A 20,689-nucleotide genomic window follows, 5' to 3' on the forward strand; every position below is an offset into this window, starting at 1 on the left:
GAGTGAGATATATCCCTTTATCGTATAGGACTCGTATGTGGTGTACTGATATGACCTACTGATATGACAGCGAGATAGTAAGTGGCTACACGTTCAAGAAACATTTTCATACAACTGAAAAAGGAACTTTCATTGGCCATGGTAGCCATCTTGAAATCCAATATGGCGGCCTTCTAACATAATTTCCTGATTATTGCATGATACTCTCTGATATTTAAAACATGGTTAAAGGTGTGATTGACTGTGTTACGTTACTGTAGATATGAAGATAATGACTAAAATAAAAATATTTTGGCAGCTATCTTGAAATCAAATAGGGCGGCCATCTGACATAATTTCTGATGATTGCATAATACTCCCTGATATTGAAAACATAGGTAAAGACCTTTGAATGACAGTGCTAGGTGCTGTAGATATGAAGATTATTAATAAAAATCCAATATTTTGGCGGCCATTTTGAATTTCATGATGGCGGCCACTAAGCGGCTTATTTTTTGGGGTCTATTTTTTTTTATGATCCTTAGGTGTCATAGTATCACTGTGGGAAGTTTCATGCTTTCTTCCAAAAGTGCACGATTTTTCTCCTTAGCCGCTCTACTAATACTAATATACAATACGACATCATATAAGGTACACTTTACAAATATATTCAGAATAGAACACGACAATTGATTTGAGTTATATTTAGTCACAGTTTTGCTAAACAGCACAATTTCAAACATAGATGGTCATTTTTGGCAGACTATCTGGTAAGTTAAGACACTCTAATTCTGCAGGCTTTGATTTAAGAAATACTATCGAAACGCTAAATAACCAACGTAACATACGTTAATTGTTCAAGTAACTTTGTTCTATGTACAATATATAAACTGTTATAGTTTAATCTTAATTGCTAAAATTATGCTATTATCTACAGTACTGTATTTTGATAAATATATTAGAAAATTAGAAAATGATAATTTGTCTGTTGATAATATATTAATGTCGTCATCGTTATCATCGGCATGTTAGTAAGATTATTATCACTATCATTACCTCGCTTTGTACATAAATAATCGTTATTATGAATCATATGTTATATTATCATCGTCTGCAATTTCTCAAAATTTTCAAAGAATCATCATCATTGTTATTGTCAGTAGCAACATCATCATAATTAATATTATCATTAACGTCCTTTTGTCATTTTTTTTGTAATTTCATCATCAGCTCTGTCAACATCACTCACTCACTTTGACATAAATCCATTGAAGAAAAGCACAACCTGTAAATTTCTATTGAGAAATAATTTTATTTGCAATATCACAACATCATCTTTAGATACAATTGTTCCATTTATGAAATCTTAAAAACATTGTATAAATTATTGTGTACAGCTACCCGAGATATTTTGCTATGCTTGTAACGGTTTAGAAACATATAATATTTTAATACTATCAAAACGCTAGAAAACGTAACACACCTTAATTGGTTCAAATTACTTTACTCTTATATACAATATAGATTGTTATAGTTTAATCTTTATTGCTAAAATGATATTCTTATCTTCAGTATATCGATAAACTCACATTAGAAATTAAAAAAATAAAGATAATTTCTTTGTTCTAGATTATACTGCTTAAGTGTCAATTTTGGTTACACCTACATAATATAAGCCTGTTCTAGATGATGCCTGGCCCGTTACACACCACGATGTCAAACGTAGATGGTCACCTCTGGCGGACTATCAGGACAATGAAGACAATCCGACTCCTCTGCTTTTGATTTAAGTAGTTCATCGATAGAAAACATCCGACATTTCCGGCTCAATGGTACAGGTTCAATATCAAAAGTTCTTGGTTTTTCAACACCAAGTCGTTTTCCATTTTCAGTCGTCGGTACAAACTGTGTCCCTGCTTTGCAATCCAAGTCCCAGTGTTTGATGGGTGATGTAGGTTGGATGACTGGTTTGGTACGTGTTATCGTATGCAGGTATCTCATCCATTCGATGCAGGTTCTAGTAGCGACGTTATACTCCATTCCGTTTACGATGATAATGCATGGTAATTCATATTGCCAGCCGTCTCGCAAACGATACTTGCCAGTGTTTTTGACTCTCTCAATATATAGAGATTCGATGAAAATCTGGCAAACACATTGTCTGGCATTCCTGAGACTGTATTTCTCCGGGCAAATCCTACTAATGATATTTAAGACGTCAAGACAACTTCCAGTATTGTTCGAACAACGGAGCAAGGCTGCCACCACTAGTTCGTGGAAAGTCAAAGGCATAATCGAAGTAGCGAGATCGGAGAACAGCACGCTAGGCATAATTTAGATTTTAGATGAATTTCGGTCCGAGCACAGATAACCATCAACTGATGAGTTGTAGAAAGTTGGTGTGACTTTTATAGCCAAATGCTGCTACACTCAAACAATTCAAACTTGCTTTACAAAACGCTTTAAATGGTAGACAATAGAGCTCGAAGCACAATGCAACAGTCAATGAAACGCTAAACTCTACCAAGTAACGCGTTAGAATGCGGCCGCAATCATTGAGATGAAAGAAACAGAGTTGAAACAATAGAAACGATTTATGCAGGCGAATAAGTTTATGTCAATGCGTCTACCAAACTGAATGAACGGTGCGTTACTTACAAGCTTTAATAGTTACTAGTCTTAATTATACACTTATTTAGTAATTGGTTTTTTTTTTATATTATTATTTTTTTCCTTTTTTTTTTTTGTTAAGTGATGTGGCAGTAGAAAGACTTCATGAACTAAATAATTAATCAGAATCTAAACAAATAAATGGAGTCTAATATTATTAGCCAAATGAAATTGAATATGATATTAACATATTAAAAAAGTGATCTCAACGATGAGAATTGAAAGAGGATTCCTTAAAATTTTAATGATTGTAAATATGATATCAACAAAATTGGATGATGATGATGATGATGATGATGATGATGATGATGATGATGATGATAATGATGATGATGATGATGATGGCGACGATTACAACATTAAAAATGATAAATATGGAGAAATGATATTTTTTATCTTGATTATGATGACTATTATGATTATGAATAATGATCAGGATGATGATTAAGTAATGATGGTTGGGATAATAATAACCAACATGAATAATGTTGATGATGATCTTGATAATGATCTTGATGATAATGATGATGATGATGTTGTTAGTGATGGTGATGTTGTTCTGATGATATTGATCGAAGTATATTAATATTCATTGTCGCAATTCTGGTTATACTGTACATTAACCAATCAATGTTTTTTTGTAACAAATCGAAATATATTTGTAATTAAAAAGCAATACGATTCTAAAATATGCCTATATACTGGCATTTTACAAGGTGATAATTAGCAGAAAGCCCATGAAAAAATGTTTTAATTGGATTACAGAAGAAAAATATTGACACAAAGTATTTCATGTTTCTTTTCGTTTCCTCCTCATCATCATCATCATCTTTGATTATTATATTATCACCGTCTCCATGATCATTAACATGATTCTGTCATTATCAACTCGGTTAAGCACGACAATTATAAAACACACTAACCCAAAAATGGGCCTAAGATTGGGCATACAAAGTGCCACCATTTCTTAAACATAAAATATTAAAGGATGAGTAATGGGATGAAGGTAGGATTGTTTTAAAATGCCAAAAATAAAAACAAACCTCTACCGTGTTGAAGTCATTTTCATTCAAATATGGGTCACAAGTGTCGAAACCTCATGGAATATTAATCTATTTTACCCTAACCTGACCCAAATTTACACTGCCGTTACAAAAGCAGATCCAGTGCCTGTGTTATAATGTTAATTAGAATTCCATTTTAATGCTTTAATATATTTTCACCACCTCTATAGTCATTAGCATGGTTCTGTCATCATCAGCTCTGTCATAGTTACATCACCCATTCAGTCTGGGATAAGTAAAAAAAGACGACAATAGCCTATAAATTCTTATTTCAACATTATTTTATTTATGTTATCGTAATATCATCATTTTTATAACACTGAATACCCATTGTTACTATTGTGTACAATTGCCTGAAATATCGTTTTACTATTTGTTAACGTGCTAAGATACATTGATATTATATGACATAGAGTATGTATATCATAGCACACGTTGTAACTTCAAGCGTTTGTACAACGGTAAGTATGCATAACACTATTCAAAAATTGAATACAAGGCCCACACGGCCCAATATGTAACACATGCCTGGCACGCACAAGTACCAGGTATACCATCACCAAACCTTACATTATTTTTAATTGTTTGTTATACTTAATAACATAATATTCGGTACATTTTACACATAGATTCAGGATAGAACACGACAATTATTTTGAGTTAGATTTAGTCACAGTTCTGTTACACAACACGACGTCAAACATAGATTGTCACTTATGGAAAGTTAAGACACTCTGTCTTCTGCAGGCTTTAATTGGTTTATGAAGTTCATCGACAGAAAATATTCGACATTTCAGTATCTGTTGTTGTTGCTTCCAGTGGTGGCGTCAGAGGGTGTGCTCCCCCGCCCCTCCCGTCACTAAAAATATAAAGAAATTTTCATGTTTTTGGTTGTCTTCTCATCATCACTGTCACATCACCCATTCACTCTGCTATAAGTACATACTGAACAGCATGTAAATTCCTATTTCAAAATACTTGTATTTATATTATAGCAACATCCTCATTTTCATAACATTGAATGAACATGGTAATTATTATGTACATTTAAATGAAATACCATTTTAAAATTTCTTAAGGTACTAAAATAAATATTATATAACATAGAAATACTATGTATAATATAACACACGTTAATTGTTTGTCAAGCTTTTGTCAACACAAACTGCAGTATATAAACATTATACTAATAATACTATACAACTTCATATACGGAATTTATAAATAGATTCACGATAGAACACGAAAATTACTTTTAGTCAGGGACGTATTCAGGGGGAGTCATGGGTGTCGCGGCTCCCCCCGCCCCCTGCCCACACTTTGTACACAGTGTAAAAATTTCAAACCTTGTTCTTGAGCCAATAAACATTCTTATTGGCCTTATTACTCAAAATGAATACTTCTAAAGCATGTAAACATCCATCGGTACACGTTACACATAGACCTAATAGAACACATAGGCATAAGCGTGTTTAAAAAAAAATTATAAATCCATAAATCTCAGGCAAGGTTTTTAAGATATAGAAATGCGATACTTTATGGTTCAGTTTCGCTTTGATCCTTTTGCAAGTTTCTTTAAAGTTTTGTTTAATAATTACTACTACTAGTATTAATAACAATGATGATGACGATAGTAATAATTGATAATAATATTATTAGCAATAAAAAGTGAAGAAAATTGTGCTAAAATCGGAAAAAGATGTGATTTGTTGATCATAATTACTATAGTATAGTTAAAGCTTAGTGTAGTAGGCCAAAGTTGTCCTTGATATTAGTAGAACTCTGAAAGATCATGAGAAATTTGTTGGCGTTTCATTTCGACTACATAATGGTGATTTGATGATGATGAATTTTACTACATAAAAGTGTAATTTCCGGCCATATAGACATATTATTTCCTGAAATTTTCTCACTTCAGCCTCCCCCTCCACCTTTCAAAACAGATCTGTGCCCTCCCATAGGTATGACATTAAACTTCGTCGAGTTGGCTCATAATATATGTGTTAGTGACTCTCTGAGGCGAGGGTATATACATTTGTTTTTTAGGATGTGATCTGATCGAATAAAAAGAACAATATATTCAAATTTAAGTGTGAGAGTGTAATTTCCGGCCTAATCATAAATATTCTTACCTCAGCCCTAACCATGGTGGGGCTGAGGAGTGTCGTTCCTCGGTCTGTGAAAGTCTCTCCCTGATTCACCTCTTTTTCGAATTCCTGGATCTACCACGGCTAATTTATTATATAATTATTGTTGCGTTTATTTATTATGCGTCCATTGCAATTTTCACTTTATCCTCTCAAAACAGTCCTAAGAACGTACAGAGTGCGCTCCTTCACAGGAGGATTCGCCACCGGGTCCCCGCCAGGGTCCTACGTAATTCGCATAACTCCCCACCCCACCTTTCAAAATACCTGGCTACGTCCCTGATTTTAGTTAGATTTAGTCACAGTTTTGTTACATAGCACGATGTCAAACATAGGTGGTCATTTTTGGCAGACTATCTGGAAAGTTAAGACACACTAACTCTGCAGGCTTTGATTTAAGAAATACTATCGAAACGCTAGCTAACGTAACATACGTTAATTGTTCAAGTAACTTTGTTCTATGTACAATATATAAACTGTTATAGTTTAATCTTAATTGCTAAAATTATGCTATTATCCACAGTACTGTATTGTGATAAATATTAGAAAATTAGAAAATTATAATTTGTCTGTTGATAATATATCGATGTCGTCATCGTTATCATCGGCATGTTAGTAAGATTATTATCACTATCATTACCTCGCTTTGTACATAAATAATCGTTATTATGAATCATATTTTATATTATCATCGTCTGCAATTTCTTAAAATTTTCAAAGAATCATCATCATTGTTATTGTCAGTAGCAACATAATCATAATTAATATTATCATTAACGTCCTTTTGTCATTTTAATTTTGTAATTTCATCATCAGCTCTGTCAACATCACTCATTCGCTTTGACATAAATCTATTGAAGACAAGCACAACCTGTAAATTTCTATTGAGAAATAATTTTATTTGCAATATCCCAACATCATCTTTATATACAGTTGTTCCATTTAAGAAATCTTAAAAACATTGAATAAATTATTGTGTACAGCTACCCGAGATATTTTGCTATGCTTGTAACGGTTCAGAAACATATATAATATCTTAACTATCGAAACGCTAGAAAACGTAACACACCTTAACAGGTTCAAATTACTTTACTCTTATATACAATATAGTTTAATAGTTTAATCTTTATTGCTAAAAGGATACTCTTATCTACAGTATATCGATAAACTCACATTAGAAATAAAAAAAAAAAAATAAAGATAATTTATTTGTTCTGGATTATACGGCTTAAGTGTCAATTTTGGTTACACCTACAAGCCTGTCCTGATGATGCCTGTTCCATTACACACCACGATGTCAAACGTAGATGGTCACCTCTGGCGGACTATCAGGACAATGAAGACAATCTGACTCCTCTGCTTTTGATTTAAGTAGTTCATCGATAGAAAACATCCGACATTTCCGGCTCAATTGTACAGGTTCAATATCAAAAGTTCTTGGTTTTTTAACACCAAGTCGTTTTCCATTTTCAGTCGTCGGTACAAACTGTGTCCCTGCTTTGCAATCCAGTCAATGAAAAGCTAAACTTTACCAAGTAACGCGTTAGAATGCGGCCGCACTCATTGAGATGAAAGAAACAGACTTGAAACATTAGAAACGATTTATGCAGGCGAATAAATTTTTTATCTCAACGCGTCTACCAAACTGAATGAACAATGCGTTACTTACAAACTTTCACAATTACTAGCCTTTTTTAAATATTTTTAAAAATTGTTTTTTGTTAAATGATGTGACAGTAGAAAGACTTCATGAACTAATTAATAAATCAGAATCTAAACAAATAAATGGAGTCTAATATATATATTAGCCAAATGAAATTGAATATAATATTAATATATTAAAATAGTGATCTCATCGATGAGGATTCCTTGAAATTTTGATGATTGTAAACATGATGTCAACAAAATTGGATGATGATGATGATGACGACAACGATTAAAACATTAAAAATGATAAATATGATAACGATGTCTACATAGTCATTAGCATGGTTCAGTTATAAAAGCAGATCCAACGCCTGTGCTCATATAATATTAATTAGAATTCCATTTTAATGCTTTAATATATGTTCACCACCTCTATAGTCATTAATATGGTTCTGCCATCATCAGCTCTGTCATAGTTACATCACCCATTCAGTCTGGGATAAGTAAAAGAAAGCCTCTAAAATTTCAGAATAATTTTATTTATATAATCGTAATATCATCATGTTCGTACACTGAATGCCCATTGTTATTATTATGTATAATTTTCTGAAATATCGTTTTACTATTTCTTTACGTGCTAAAATAAATTGATATTATATGACATAGACTATGTATAACATAGCACACGTTGTAACTTCATGCGTTTGTACAACATAAACAGAACAACTTTAATTATATATAACACTATTCAAAAATTGAATACAAGGCCCACACGACCTAATATGTAACACATGCCTGGCACGCACAAGTACCAGGTATCACACGAGGTATACCATCACCAAACCTTACATTATTTTTAATTGTTTGTTACTTTATATTAATATACTTAATAACATAGTATTTCGTACATTTTACACATTCAGGATAGAACACGACAATTATTTTGAGTTAGATTTAGTCACAGTTCTGTTACACAACACGATGTCAAACATAGATTGTCATATTTGGAAAGTTAAGACACTCTGTTCTCTGCAGGTTTTAATTGGTTTATGAAGTTCATTGACAGAAAATATTCGACATTTCCGACTCAATGGTACAGGATCAATGTCTGTTCATGTTGCTCCCAACGGTGGCGCATGTAAGGTGTGCTCCTTCCCCATCACCCCGTCATTAAAAATTAAAAGGAAATTTTCGTGTTTTTGGTTGTCTCCTCATCATCACTATAATTTAGAATTATATTATCACCATCTCCATAATCATTATCTGTCATCATCTGCTGTGTCATAGTTACATCACCCATTCATCTTCGATAAGTATATACTGAACATAATGTAAATCCCTATTTCAAAATAATTGTATTATTGCAACGTCCTCATTTTCGTAACATTGAATGACCATGGTAATTATTATGTATAATTAAATGAAATATCATTTTACAAATTCGTAAGGTACTAAAATATATAAATATTATATAACATAGAAATACTATGAATAACATAACACACGTTCATTTGTTGTCAAGCTTTTGTCAACACAAACTGCAATATATAAGCATTATACTAATAATACTATACAACATCATATACGGTACATTTTACAAATAGATTCACGATAGGACACGAAAATTACTTTTAGTCAGGGACTATCCAGGAGGAATGGGGTGAAGGAAAATTGGGAGCCACGTTCCCCCCTCCCCCTTTGTAACCAGTGTTAACATTTCAAACTTGTTCTTAAGCCAAAAGGACTTCGCTCAAAATAAATACTTCTAAAGCATGTAAATATGCATCAGTACACGTTACACATAAGCCTAATAGAACACATAGGCATAAGCATGATTTAAAAAAATCAATAAATCTCAGGCCAGGTTTTTAAGATATAGAAATGCGATACTGTATGGTTCAGTTTCGTTTTTATTCTTTTTTAAGTTTCTTTTACTAGTAATAATAATGATAATGATGATGATGATAGTAATAATTGAAAAATATTATTAGCAATAAAATTGTGATAAATGCGGAAAAAATTTGTGATATGTTGATCATAATTATTATAGTATAGAAAAGCTTATTGTGTTAGGAAAATGTTGTCCTAAATATTAAGTAGATCCTTGAGAGATCATGAAAAATTTGTTGGCATTTCATTTTGACTATATAAAGGTGATGGGATGATGATGAATTTTACTACATAAAAGGGTCATTTCCGGCCATATAGAGGTACTATTTCCTCAAATTTTCTCACACCAGCCTCCCCTCCAACTTTCAAAACAGATCTGTACCCTTCCCTGGGTATGGCATTAAACTCCATCGAGTCGAATCCTGATATATGTCTTAGTGACTGCTGAGGCGATGGTCCATGCATTTGATTTTAGGATGTGATCTTGTTTTTCCGTGATTATGACTATTTCATGTGATTATGACTATTCTGGATAAAGAATGTTTTGGGAAGAGGTGGATTCAAGGTCCGTCCCTCCCCCCACCCACTCAATTTTTAAGGAATAAAAAGAAAAATATATTCAAATTTAATTGTGAGTGTGTAATTTCCGGCCATCTAGAGGTGCCCTAATCATAAACTTTCTTACCTCAGCCCCAACCACGGTGGGGCTGAGGTGTGTGGTTCCTCGGTCTGTCAAAGTCTCTTCCTGGTTCACCTCTCTTTCGAATTCCTGGATCGTCCACTGCTAATTTATTATATAAAAATTGTTGCGCTTATTTATTATGCGTCTGTTGCAATTTTCACTTTATACTCTCAAAACGGTCCTAAGAACTTGAGAGTGCGCTCCTTCAAAGGGGGACTCGCCCCGGACCCCGCCAGGGTCCTACGTAATTGACATAAAGGCTCTCTCACCCCCACCATTTCAAAACCATGGCTACGTCCCTGATTTTAGTTAGATTTAGTCACAGTTTTGTTACACAGCACGATTTCAAATATAGATGGTTACTTTGGCTGACTATCTGGAAAGTTAGGACACTCTAACTCTATAATAGGCTTTGATTTATTAAGTTCGGCTCAATGGCATATTCTGAACAACGGAGCGAGACTGCCACCGCTAGTTTGTGGAAGTTCAAAGACATTATCAAAGTAGTATGATCGGAAAACAGCACACAAGGCATAATGCAGAATATAGTATATACTTACCGGAGAAATATAAATAAGCCAAAAGGACTTCGCTCAAAATAAATACTTCTAAAGCATGAAAATATGCATCAGTACACGTTACACATAAGCCTAATAGAACACATAGGCATAAGCATGATTTAAAAAAATCAATAAATCTCAGGCCAGGTTTTTAAGATATAGAAATGCGATACTGTATGGTTCAGTTTCGTTTTTATTCTTTTGTAAGTTTCTTTTACTAGTAATAATAATGATAATGATGATGATGATAGTAATAATTGAAAAATATTATTAGCAATAAAATTGTGATAAATGCGGAAAAAATTTGTGATATGTTGATCATAATTATTATAGTATAGAAAAGCTTATTGTGTTAGGAAAAAGTTGTCCTAGATATTAAGTAGATCCTTGAAAGATCATGAAAAATTTGTTGGCATTTCATTTTGACTATATAAAGGTGATGTGATGATGATGAATTTTACTACATAAAAGGGTCATTTCCGGCCATATAGAGGTACTATTTCCTCAAATTTTCTCACACCAGCCTCCCCTCCACCTTTCAAAACAGACCTGTGCCCTTCCCTGGGTATGGCATTAAACTCCATCGAGTCGAATCCTGATATATGTCTTAGTGACTGCTGAGGCGATGGTCCATGCATTTGATTTTAGGATGTGATCTGGTTTTTCCGTGATTATGACTATTTCATGTGATTATGACTATTCTGGATAAAGAATGTTTTGGGAAGAGGTGGATTCAAGGTCCGTCCCCCCCCCCCACACTCAATTTTTAAGGAATAAAAAGAAAAATATATTCAAATTTAATTGTGAGTGTGTAATTTCCAGCCATCTAGAGGTGCCCTAATCATAAACTTTCTTACCTCAGCCCCAACCACGGTGGGGCTGAGGTGTGTGGTTCCTCGGTCTGTGAAAGTCTCTGCCTGGTTCACCTCTCTTTCGAATTCCTTGATCGTCCACTGCTAATTTATTATATGAAAATTGTTGCGCTTATTTATTATGCGTCTGTTGCAATTTTCACTTTATCCTCTCAAAACGGTCCTAAGAACTTGAGAGTGCGCTCCTTCAAAGGGGGACTCGCCCCGGACCCCGCCAGGGTCCTACGTAATTGGCATAACGGCTCCCTCACCCCCACCATTTCAAAACCATGGCTACGTCCCTGATTTTAGTTAGATTTAGTCACAGTTTTGTTACACAGCACGATGTCAAACATAGATGGTTACTTTGGCTGACTATCTGGAAAGTAAGGACACTCTAACTCTATAATAGGCTTTGATTTAATAAGTTCGGCTCAATGGCATATTCTGAACAACGGAGCGAGACTGCCACCGCTAGTTTGTGGAAGTTCAAAGACATTATCAAAGTAGTATGATCGGAAAACAGCACACAAGGCATAATGCAGAATATAGTATATATTTACCGGAGAAATATAAATAGGCCTACTATCGAAACGCTAGACATTGTAACATACGTTAATTGTTCGAGTAACGTTGTTCTGTGTACAATATATACTGTTATAGTTTAATATTAATTGCTGAAATTATGCTATTATTATCTACAATACGGTACATTGATAAATATATTCGAAAATGTTAATTTGTCTGTTGGTAATATAATAATGTCGTCATCGTTACCATCGGCATGTTAGTAAGATTATTATCACCATCAATACCTCGGTTTGTACAAATAATACTAATTGTTATTATGAATCATATTTTATATCATTGTCGTCTGCACTTTCTCATAATTTTCAAAGAATCATCATCAATGTTATTGTCAGTAGCACCATCATCATAATTAATATTATCATTAACGTCCTTTTGTCATTTTTATTTTGTAAATTCAACATTAGCTCTGTCAACATCACTCACTCACTTTGAGATAAAATCTATTGAATAAAAGCACAACTTGTAAATTTCTATTGAGAAATAATTTTATTTACAATATCACGACATCCTCTTTAGATACAGTTGTTCCATTTAAGAAATCTTAAAAACATTGTATAAATTATTGTGTACAGCTACCCGAGATATTTTGCTATGCTTGTAACGGTTTAGAAACATATATAATATTTTAATACTATCGAAACGCTAGAAAACGTAACACACCTTAATTGGTTCAAATTACTTTACTCTTATATACAATATACATCGTATAGTTTAATCTGTATTGCTAAAGGGATACTTTTATCTAGAGTACATTGATAAATTCAGCTTAGAAATTTAGAAAAAAAAAAGATAATTTTTTTGATTTAGATTATACAGCTTAAGTGTCAATTTTGGTTACACCTACAAGCCTGTCCTGATGATGCCTGTTCCATTACACACCACAATGTCAAACATAGATGGTCACCTCTGGCGGACTATCAGGACAACGAAGACAATCTGACTCCTCTGCTTTTGATTTAAGTAGTTCATCGATAGAAAACATCCGACATTTCCGGCTCAATGGTACAGGTTCAATATCAAAAGTTCTTGGTTTTCCACCACCAAGACTTTTTCCATGTTCAGTCGTCGGTACAAACTGTGTCCCTGCTTTGCAATCCAAGTCCCAGTGTTTGATGGGTGATGTAGGTTGGATAATTGGTTTGGTACGTGTTATCGTATGCAGGTATCTCATCCATTCGATGCAGGTTCTAGTAGCGACGTGATACTCCATTCCGTTTACGATGATAATGCATGGTAATTCATATTGCCCGACGTCTCGCAAACGATACTTGTCAGTGCTTTTGACTCTCTCAATATATAGAGATTCAAAGAAAATAGAGATTCGATGAAAATCAGGTGGACACATTGTCTGGCATTCCTGAGACTGTATTTCTCCGGGCAAATCCTACTAATGATATTTAAGACGTCAAGACAACTTCCAGTATTGTTCGAACAACGGAGCAAGGCAGCCACCACTAGTTCGTGGAAAGTCAAAGGCATAATCGAAGTAGCAAGATCGGAGAACAGCACACTAGGCATAATTTAGATTTTAGAAGATTGTCGGTCCGAGCACAGATAACCATCAACTGATGAGTTGTGGAAAGTTGGTGTGGATCTTATAGCCAAATGCCGCTACACTCAAACAATTCAAACTTGCTTTACAAAACGCTTTAAATGGTAGACAATAGTCTGAGCTCGAAGCACAATGCAACAGTCAATGAAACGCTAAACTTTACCAAGTAACGCGTTAGAATGCGGCCGCACGCATTGAGATGAAAGAAACAGATTATAAACAATAGAAACGATTTATGCAGGCGAATAAGTTTATCTCAATGCGTCTACCAAACTGAATGAACGGTGCGTACTTACAAGCTTTCTCAGTTACTAGCACTTAATAATACACTTATTTAGTAATTCGTTTTTATTATTATTATTATTATTATTATTATTATTATTATTATTATTATTATTATTATTATTATTTTTTTTTTTTTATTTTTTTATTTTTTTTTTTTTTGTTTGTTAAGTGATGTGACAGTAGAAAGACTTCATGAACTAAATAATTAATCAGAATATAAACAAGTAAACGAAGTCTAATATTATTAGCCAAATGAAATTGAATATGATATTAACATATTAAAATAGTGATCTCAACGATGAGAATTGAGAGAGGATTCCTTAAAAAGTTACGGTAATGATTGTAAATATGATATCAACAAAATTGGATGATGATGATGATGATGATGAGGATGATGGCGACGATTACAGCATTAAAAATGATAAATATGAAGATAATGGTATTTTTTATCTTGGTTATGATGACTATTAGGATTATGAATAATGATTAAGTAATGATGGTTGAGATAATAATAGTCAACACGAATAATGTTGATGATGATCTTGATAATGATCTTGTTGATAATAATGATGATGATGTTGTTGATAATGATGGGGATGTTGTTTGTTGATCTTGATCAAAGTATCGTCGCTCACATCACGAACTAACACAATTAAATTCAATTGTGTTAGTTCGTGAAATCAAAAACGCGCGTCAAAATACGCGCTGTTGTCGTTAAGGACTTTTTGTGTGGTAAAGAATACAAAATTGCTTGACAACCAATACGCGCTCGTTTTGACGCGCTACTGTGATTTCACGAACTAACACAATCTACTTTGATTGTGTGAGTTCGTGATGTGAGCGACGGATTATGTAAGGGGATACCTCATTGACATACGTCTTTGTATATGAATAAAAATGAGTTAATATATGTTATGTATGAATAAAAGTGGTAAATTTACCACAAAAGAGAGAAAAAAAATAATCGATGTAGGCTTGTAATTGTTTTGATGTTAATTCTGTTACAGTATTGTGAAGATTAGTATCCATTCTATTAAAATTCTGTTTAATGTGTTTGTGGTGAACTAACCATCATATTTGAAGTTAACATAATTATTAATGTTCCAACAATATAAGTAAATATTGTAAAAGAAACATCAATGTAGCTGTTCGCACAGAGATCAGGATCAACTTATAGTAAAAACAATTACTAAATGGAATGTTGTAGTTTTGTAGTGCCTAGTGTGACAATGAGATAAATCACTCTAACCACATAAGATAAGTAAGAGTGTAGTTAACATTGGTGCTAGTGCTACCATGCAGACGGGCATATTAGACTGTAACATATGTATGGTACTGTGTTTGTATATAATAGATGAAACAGATGTTCTTGTCATTAATCAATTACAATTTCTGTAATATGATAAATGATTTAATACCGTATATAATAAATAAATGACAGTCAATAACAATAGTATTTCAATAATGCTGGATGATGGGATTCATGATATATTTGAATGTGAATGTTCATTTCTTATTTCAAAGTATTTCATTCGATTAATTTACAGTTAATCGTGGACGTAGTCGGCGTCCTCACATTAAACAGAACACCAATATATCTCTGTTGCATTGTGGTTATTTTAGTCTGGTTTACCTACTCTAAAAGATTAAATGGAACCTGTGCCACACTTAGATAAGTACTAAATTCATATAATGTATAGTAATCCCGTTCTGCTCTCACTTTCTGATTTGGTGTAGGTGGAAACGGAAGCAGTATGTCATTTTCTTGACTTAGGTCTGTCCCATTTATAAGACCTGTACTTATTAAAATAGTGATCTCAACGATGAGAATTGAGAGAGGATTCCTAAAAAGTTACGGTAATGATTGTAAATATGATATCAAGAAAATTGGATGATGATGATGATGATGATGATGATGGCGACGATTACAGCATTAAAAATGATAAATATGAAGATAATGGTATTTTTTATCTTGGTTATGATGACTATTAGGATTATGAATAATGATTAAGTAATGATGGTTGAGATAATAATAGTCAACACGAATAATGTTGATGATGATCTTGATAATGATCTTGTTGATAATAATGATGATGATGTTGTTGATAATGATGGGGATGTTGTTTGTTGATCCTGATCAAAGTATATAAAGACTCATTGTCGAAATTCTGTTTATACTGTACACTATATATCATTTAACCAATCAATGTTTTTTTTGTAACAAATCGAAATATATTTATAATCAAAAACCAATACGATTCTAAAATATGCCTATATACTGGCATTTTACAAGGTGATAATTAGCACACAAAGTATTTCATGTTTCTCCTCATCATCATCAATTATTTAATATTATCACCGTCTCTATAGTCATTAGCATGATTCCGTCATTATCAACTCGGTTAAGCACGACAATTGTAAAACACACCAACCCAAAAATGGGCCCAAGATGGGGACATACAAGGTGCCATCATTTCTTAAACATAAAATATTAAATGATGAGTAATGGGATGAAGGTAGGATTGTTTTAAAATGCCAACAATAAAAACAAACCTCTACCGTGTTGAAGTCATTTTCATTCAAATATGGGTCACAAGTGTCGAAACCTCATGGAATATTAATCTATTTTACCCTAACCTGACCCAAATTTACACTGCCGTTACAAAAGCAGATCCAGTACCTGTGTTCGTATAATGTTAATTAGAATTACATTTTACTGTTTTAATTTATTTTCATTATCTCCATAGTCATTAGCATGGTTCTGCCATCATCAACTCTGTCATAGTTACATAACCCATTCAGTCTGAGATAAGTAGCCAATAGCCTATAAATTCATATTTCAAAATTATTTTATTTATGTTATCGTAATATCATCATTTTAATAACGCTGAATACCCATTGTTACTATAATGTACGATTGCCTAAAATATCGTTTTACTCTTTGTTAACGTGCTAAGAAACATTGATATTATATGACATAGAAATACTATGTATGACATAACACACGTTGTAACTACAAGCGTTTGTCCAACATAAACAGAACAATATAAACGGTATTGTATGTATGCAGCACATTTTATTCAAAAACTGAATACAAGGCCCACATGTAACACATGCATGGCACGCACAAGTACCAGGAATCAAACCAGGTATACCATCACCAAACCCTACATTATTTTTATTGTTTGTTACGGTATATTGATATACTTAATAACATGAAAAATACGGTACATTTTACACATAGATTCAGAATAAAGAAGACGACAATTATTTTGAGTTAGATTTAGTCACAGTTCTGTTACACAACACGACGTCAAACATAGATTGTCACTTATGGAAAGTTAAGACACTCTGTTCTCTGCTGGCTTTGGCTTATGAATTTCATCGACAGAAAATATTCGACATTTTCAATATCTGTTGTTGTTGCTTCCAGCGGTGACGTCATAGAGTGTGCTCCTCCTGTCACTTAAAATTTAAAGAAAATTTCATGTGTTTGGTTGTCTTCTCATCATCACTGTTACATCACCCATTCACTCTGCGATAAGTATATACTGAACAACATGTAAATTCCTACTTCAAAATACTTGTATTTATATTATAGCAACATCCTCATTTTCATAACATTGAATGACCATGGTAAGTATTATGTACAGTTAAATGAAATACCATTTTACAATTTCTTAAGGTATTAGAATACATATTATATAACATAGAAATACTACCGGTATGTATAACATAACACACGTTAATTGTTTGTTAAGCTTTTGTCAACACAAACTGCAGTATATAAACATTATACTAATAATACTATACAACTTCATATACGGTACATTTTACAAATAGATTCACGATAGAACACGACAATTACTTTTAGTCAGGGACATATTCGGGGGGGGGGGAGTCGTGGGTGTCGCGGCTCCCCACCCTCCACACTTTGTACACAGTGTTAAAATTTCAAACATTATTCTTGAGCCAATAAAAATTCTTTCCTATAGGCCTAATCACTCAAAATGAATACTTCTAAAGCATGTAAATATCCATCGGTACACGTTACACATAGGCCTAATAGAACACATAGGCATAAGCGTGATTAAAAAATGTCTTAATCCATAAATCTCAGGCCAGGTTTTTAAGATATAGAAATGAGATACTGTAGGTTCAGTTTCTCTTTTATCCTTTTGCAAGTTTCTTTAAAGTTTTGTTTAATAATATTACTACTACTACTACTAGTATTAATAATAATGATGATGACGATAGTAATAATTGATAATAATATTATTATCAATAAAAAGTGAAGAAAATTGTGCTAAATGCGGAAAAAGATGTGATTTGTTGATCATAATTACTATAGTATAGTTAAAGCTTAGTGTAGTAGGCCAAGGTTGTCCTAGATATTAAGCAGATCCCTGAAATTTGTTGGCGTTTCATTTGATGATGATGAATTTTATTACATAGTGTCATTTCCGGCCATATAGACGTACTATTTCCTGAAATTTACTCCCCTCAGCCTCCGCCTCCCCCTTTTAAAACAGATCTGTGCCCTCCCCGGGTATGACATTAAACTTCATCGAGTTGGCTCCTAATATATGTCTTAGTGACTCTCTGAGGCGAGGGTCCATTTGTTTTTATGATGTGATCTGGTTTTTGGATAGAGAATGTTTCGAGCAGTGTAATTTCCCTCCTAATCATAAAAATTCTTACCTGAGCCCAAACATGGTGGGGCTGAGGTGGGTCGTTCCTCGGTCTGTGGAAGTCTCTCCCTGATTCACCTCTCTTTCGAATTCCTGGATCTACCACGGCTAATTTATTATATAACTATTGTTGCGTTTATTTATTATGCGTCTATTGCAATTTTCACTTTATCCTCTCAAAACAGTCCTAAGAACGTTCGGAGTGCGCTGCGCTCCTTCACAGGAGGATTCGTCACCGGGTCTCATATTTTTCAAAGAATCATCAGCATTGTTATTGTTAGCAGCACCATCATCATAATTAATATTATCATTAACGTCCTTTTGTTTTTTATTTTGTAATTTCATCATCAGCTCTGTCAACATCACTCACTCACTTTGACATAAATCTATTGAAAAAAAAACACAACCTGTAAATTTCTATTGAGAAATAATTTTATTTACAATATCACAACATCATCTTTAGATACAGTTGTTCCATTTATGAAATCCTAAAAACATTGTATAAATTATTGTGTACAGCTACCCGGGATATTTTGCTATGCTTGTAACGGTTTAGATAAAATATTTTAATACTATCGAAACACTAGAAAACGTAACACACCTTAATTGGTTCAAATTACTTTACTCTTATATACAATATAGTTTAATAGTTTAATCTTTATTTCTAAAAGGATACTCTTATCTACAGTATTTTACATCACCCATTCAGTCTGAGATAAGTACAAAAATACGACAATAGCCTCTAAATTCTTATTTCAACATTATTTTATTTATGTTATCGTAATATCATCATTTTTATAACACTGAATACCCATTGTTACTATTGTGTACAATTGCCTGAAATATCGTTTTACTATTTGTTAACGTGCTAAGATACATTGATATTATATGATAGACTATGTACATCATAGCACACGTTGTAACTTCAAGCGTTTGTACAACGGTAAGTATGCATAACACTATTCAAAAATTGAATACAAGGCCCACACGGCCCAATATGTAACACATGCCTGACACGCACAAGTACCAGGTATACCATCACCAAACCTTACATTATTTTTAATTGTTTGTTATACTTAATAACATAATATTCGGTACATTTTACACATAGATTCAGGATAGAACACGACAATTATTTTGATTTAGATTTAGTCACAGTTCTGTTACACAACACGACGTCAAACATAGATTGTCACTTATGGAAAGTTAAGACACTCTGTCTTCTGCAGGCTTTAATTGGTTTATGAAGTTCATCGACAGAAAATATTCGACATTTCTGACTCAATTGGACGTCAGGTTCAGTATCTGTTGTTGTTGCTTCCAGCGGTGGCGTCAGAGGGTGTGCTCCCCCGCCCCTCCCGTCACTAAAAATATAAAGAAATTTTCATGTTTTTGGTTGTCTTCTCATCATCACTGTCACATCACCCATTCACTCTGCGATAAGTACATACTGAACAACATGTAAATTCCTATTTCAAAATACTTGTATTTATATTATAGCAACATCCTCATTTTCATAACATTGAATGAACATGGTAATTATTATGTACAGTTAAATGAAATACCATTTTAAAATTTCTTAAGGTACTAAAATAAATATTATATAACATAGAAATACTATGTATAACATAACACACGTTAATTGTTTGTCAAGCTTTTGTCAACACAAACTGCAGTATATAAACATTATACTAATAATACTATACAACTTCATATACGGAATTTATAAATAGATTCACGATAGAACACGACAATTACTTTTAGTCAGGGACGTATTCAGGGGGAGCCATGGGTGTCGCGGCTCCCCCCGCCCCCTGCCCACACTTTGTACACAGTGTAAAAATTTCAAACCTTGTTCTTGAGCCAATAAAAATTCTTTCCTATTGGCCTAATCACTCAAAATGAATACTTCTAAAGCATGTAAACATCCATCGGTACACGTTACACATAGGCCTAATAGAACACATAGGCATAAGCGTGATTAAAAAATTCTTAATCCATAAATCTCAGGCCAGGTTTTTAAGATATAGAAATGCGATACTGTATGGTTCAGTTTCTCTTTTATCCTTTTGCAAGTTTT

At 33.2% G+C, this 20,689-nt stretch overlaps 1 protein-coding gene across 1 annotated transcript in view; it reads right to left on the reverse strand.

The window, feature by feature from the left end:
- Nucleotides 1–1,308: 1,308 nt before the first annotated feature.
- The window catches only part of LOC117100230, a 29,073-nt gene continuing 9,692 nt past the window's right edge, over nt 1,309–20,689 (reverse strand). Inside the window, exon 2 of the mRNA XM_033239828.1 lies at nt 1,309–2,000. Coding sequence (XP_033095719.1) covers nt 1,696–2,000 — 305 coding nt within the window. The 3' untranslated portion in view covers nt 1,309–1,695. The remainder of the gene's footprint in view (nt 2,001–20,689) is intronic.

Source organism: Anneissia japonica, unplaced genomic scaffold (assembly GCF_011630105.1).
Source record: "Anneissia japonica isolate Jap-2015-1 unplaced genomic scaffold, ASM1163010v1 scaffold6788_len1366326_cov149, whole genome shotgun sequence".
Lineage (NCBI taxonomy): Eukaryota > Metazoa > Echinodermata > Crinoidea > Comatulida > Comatulidae > Anneissia > Anneissia japonica.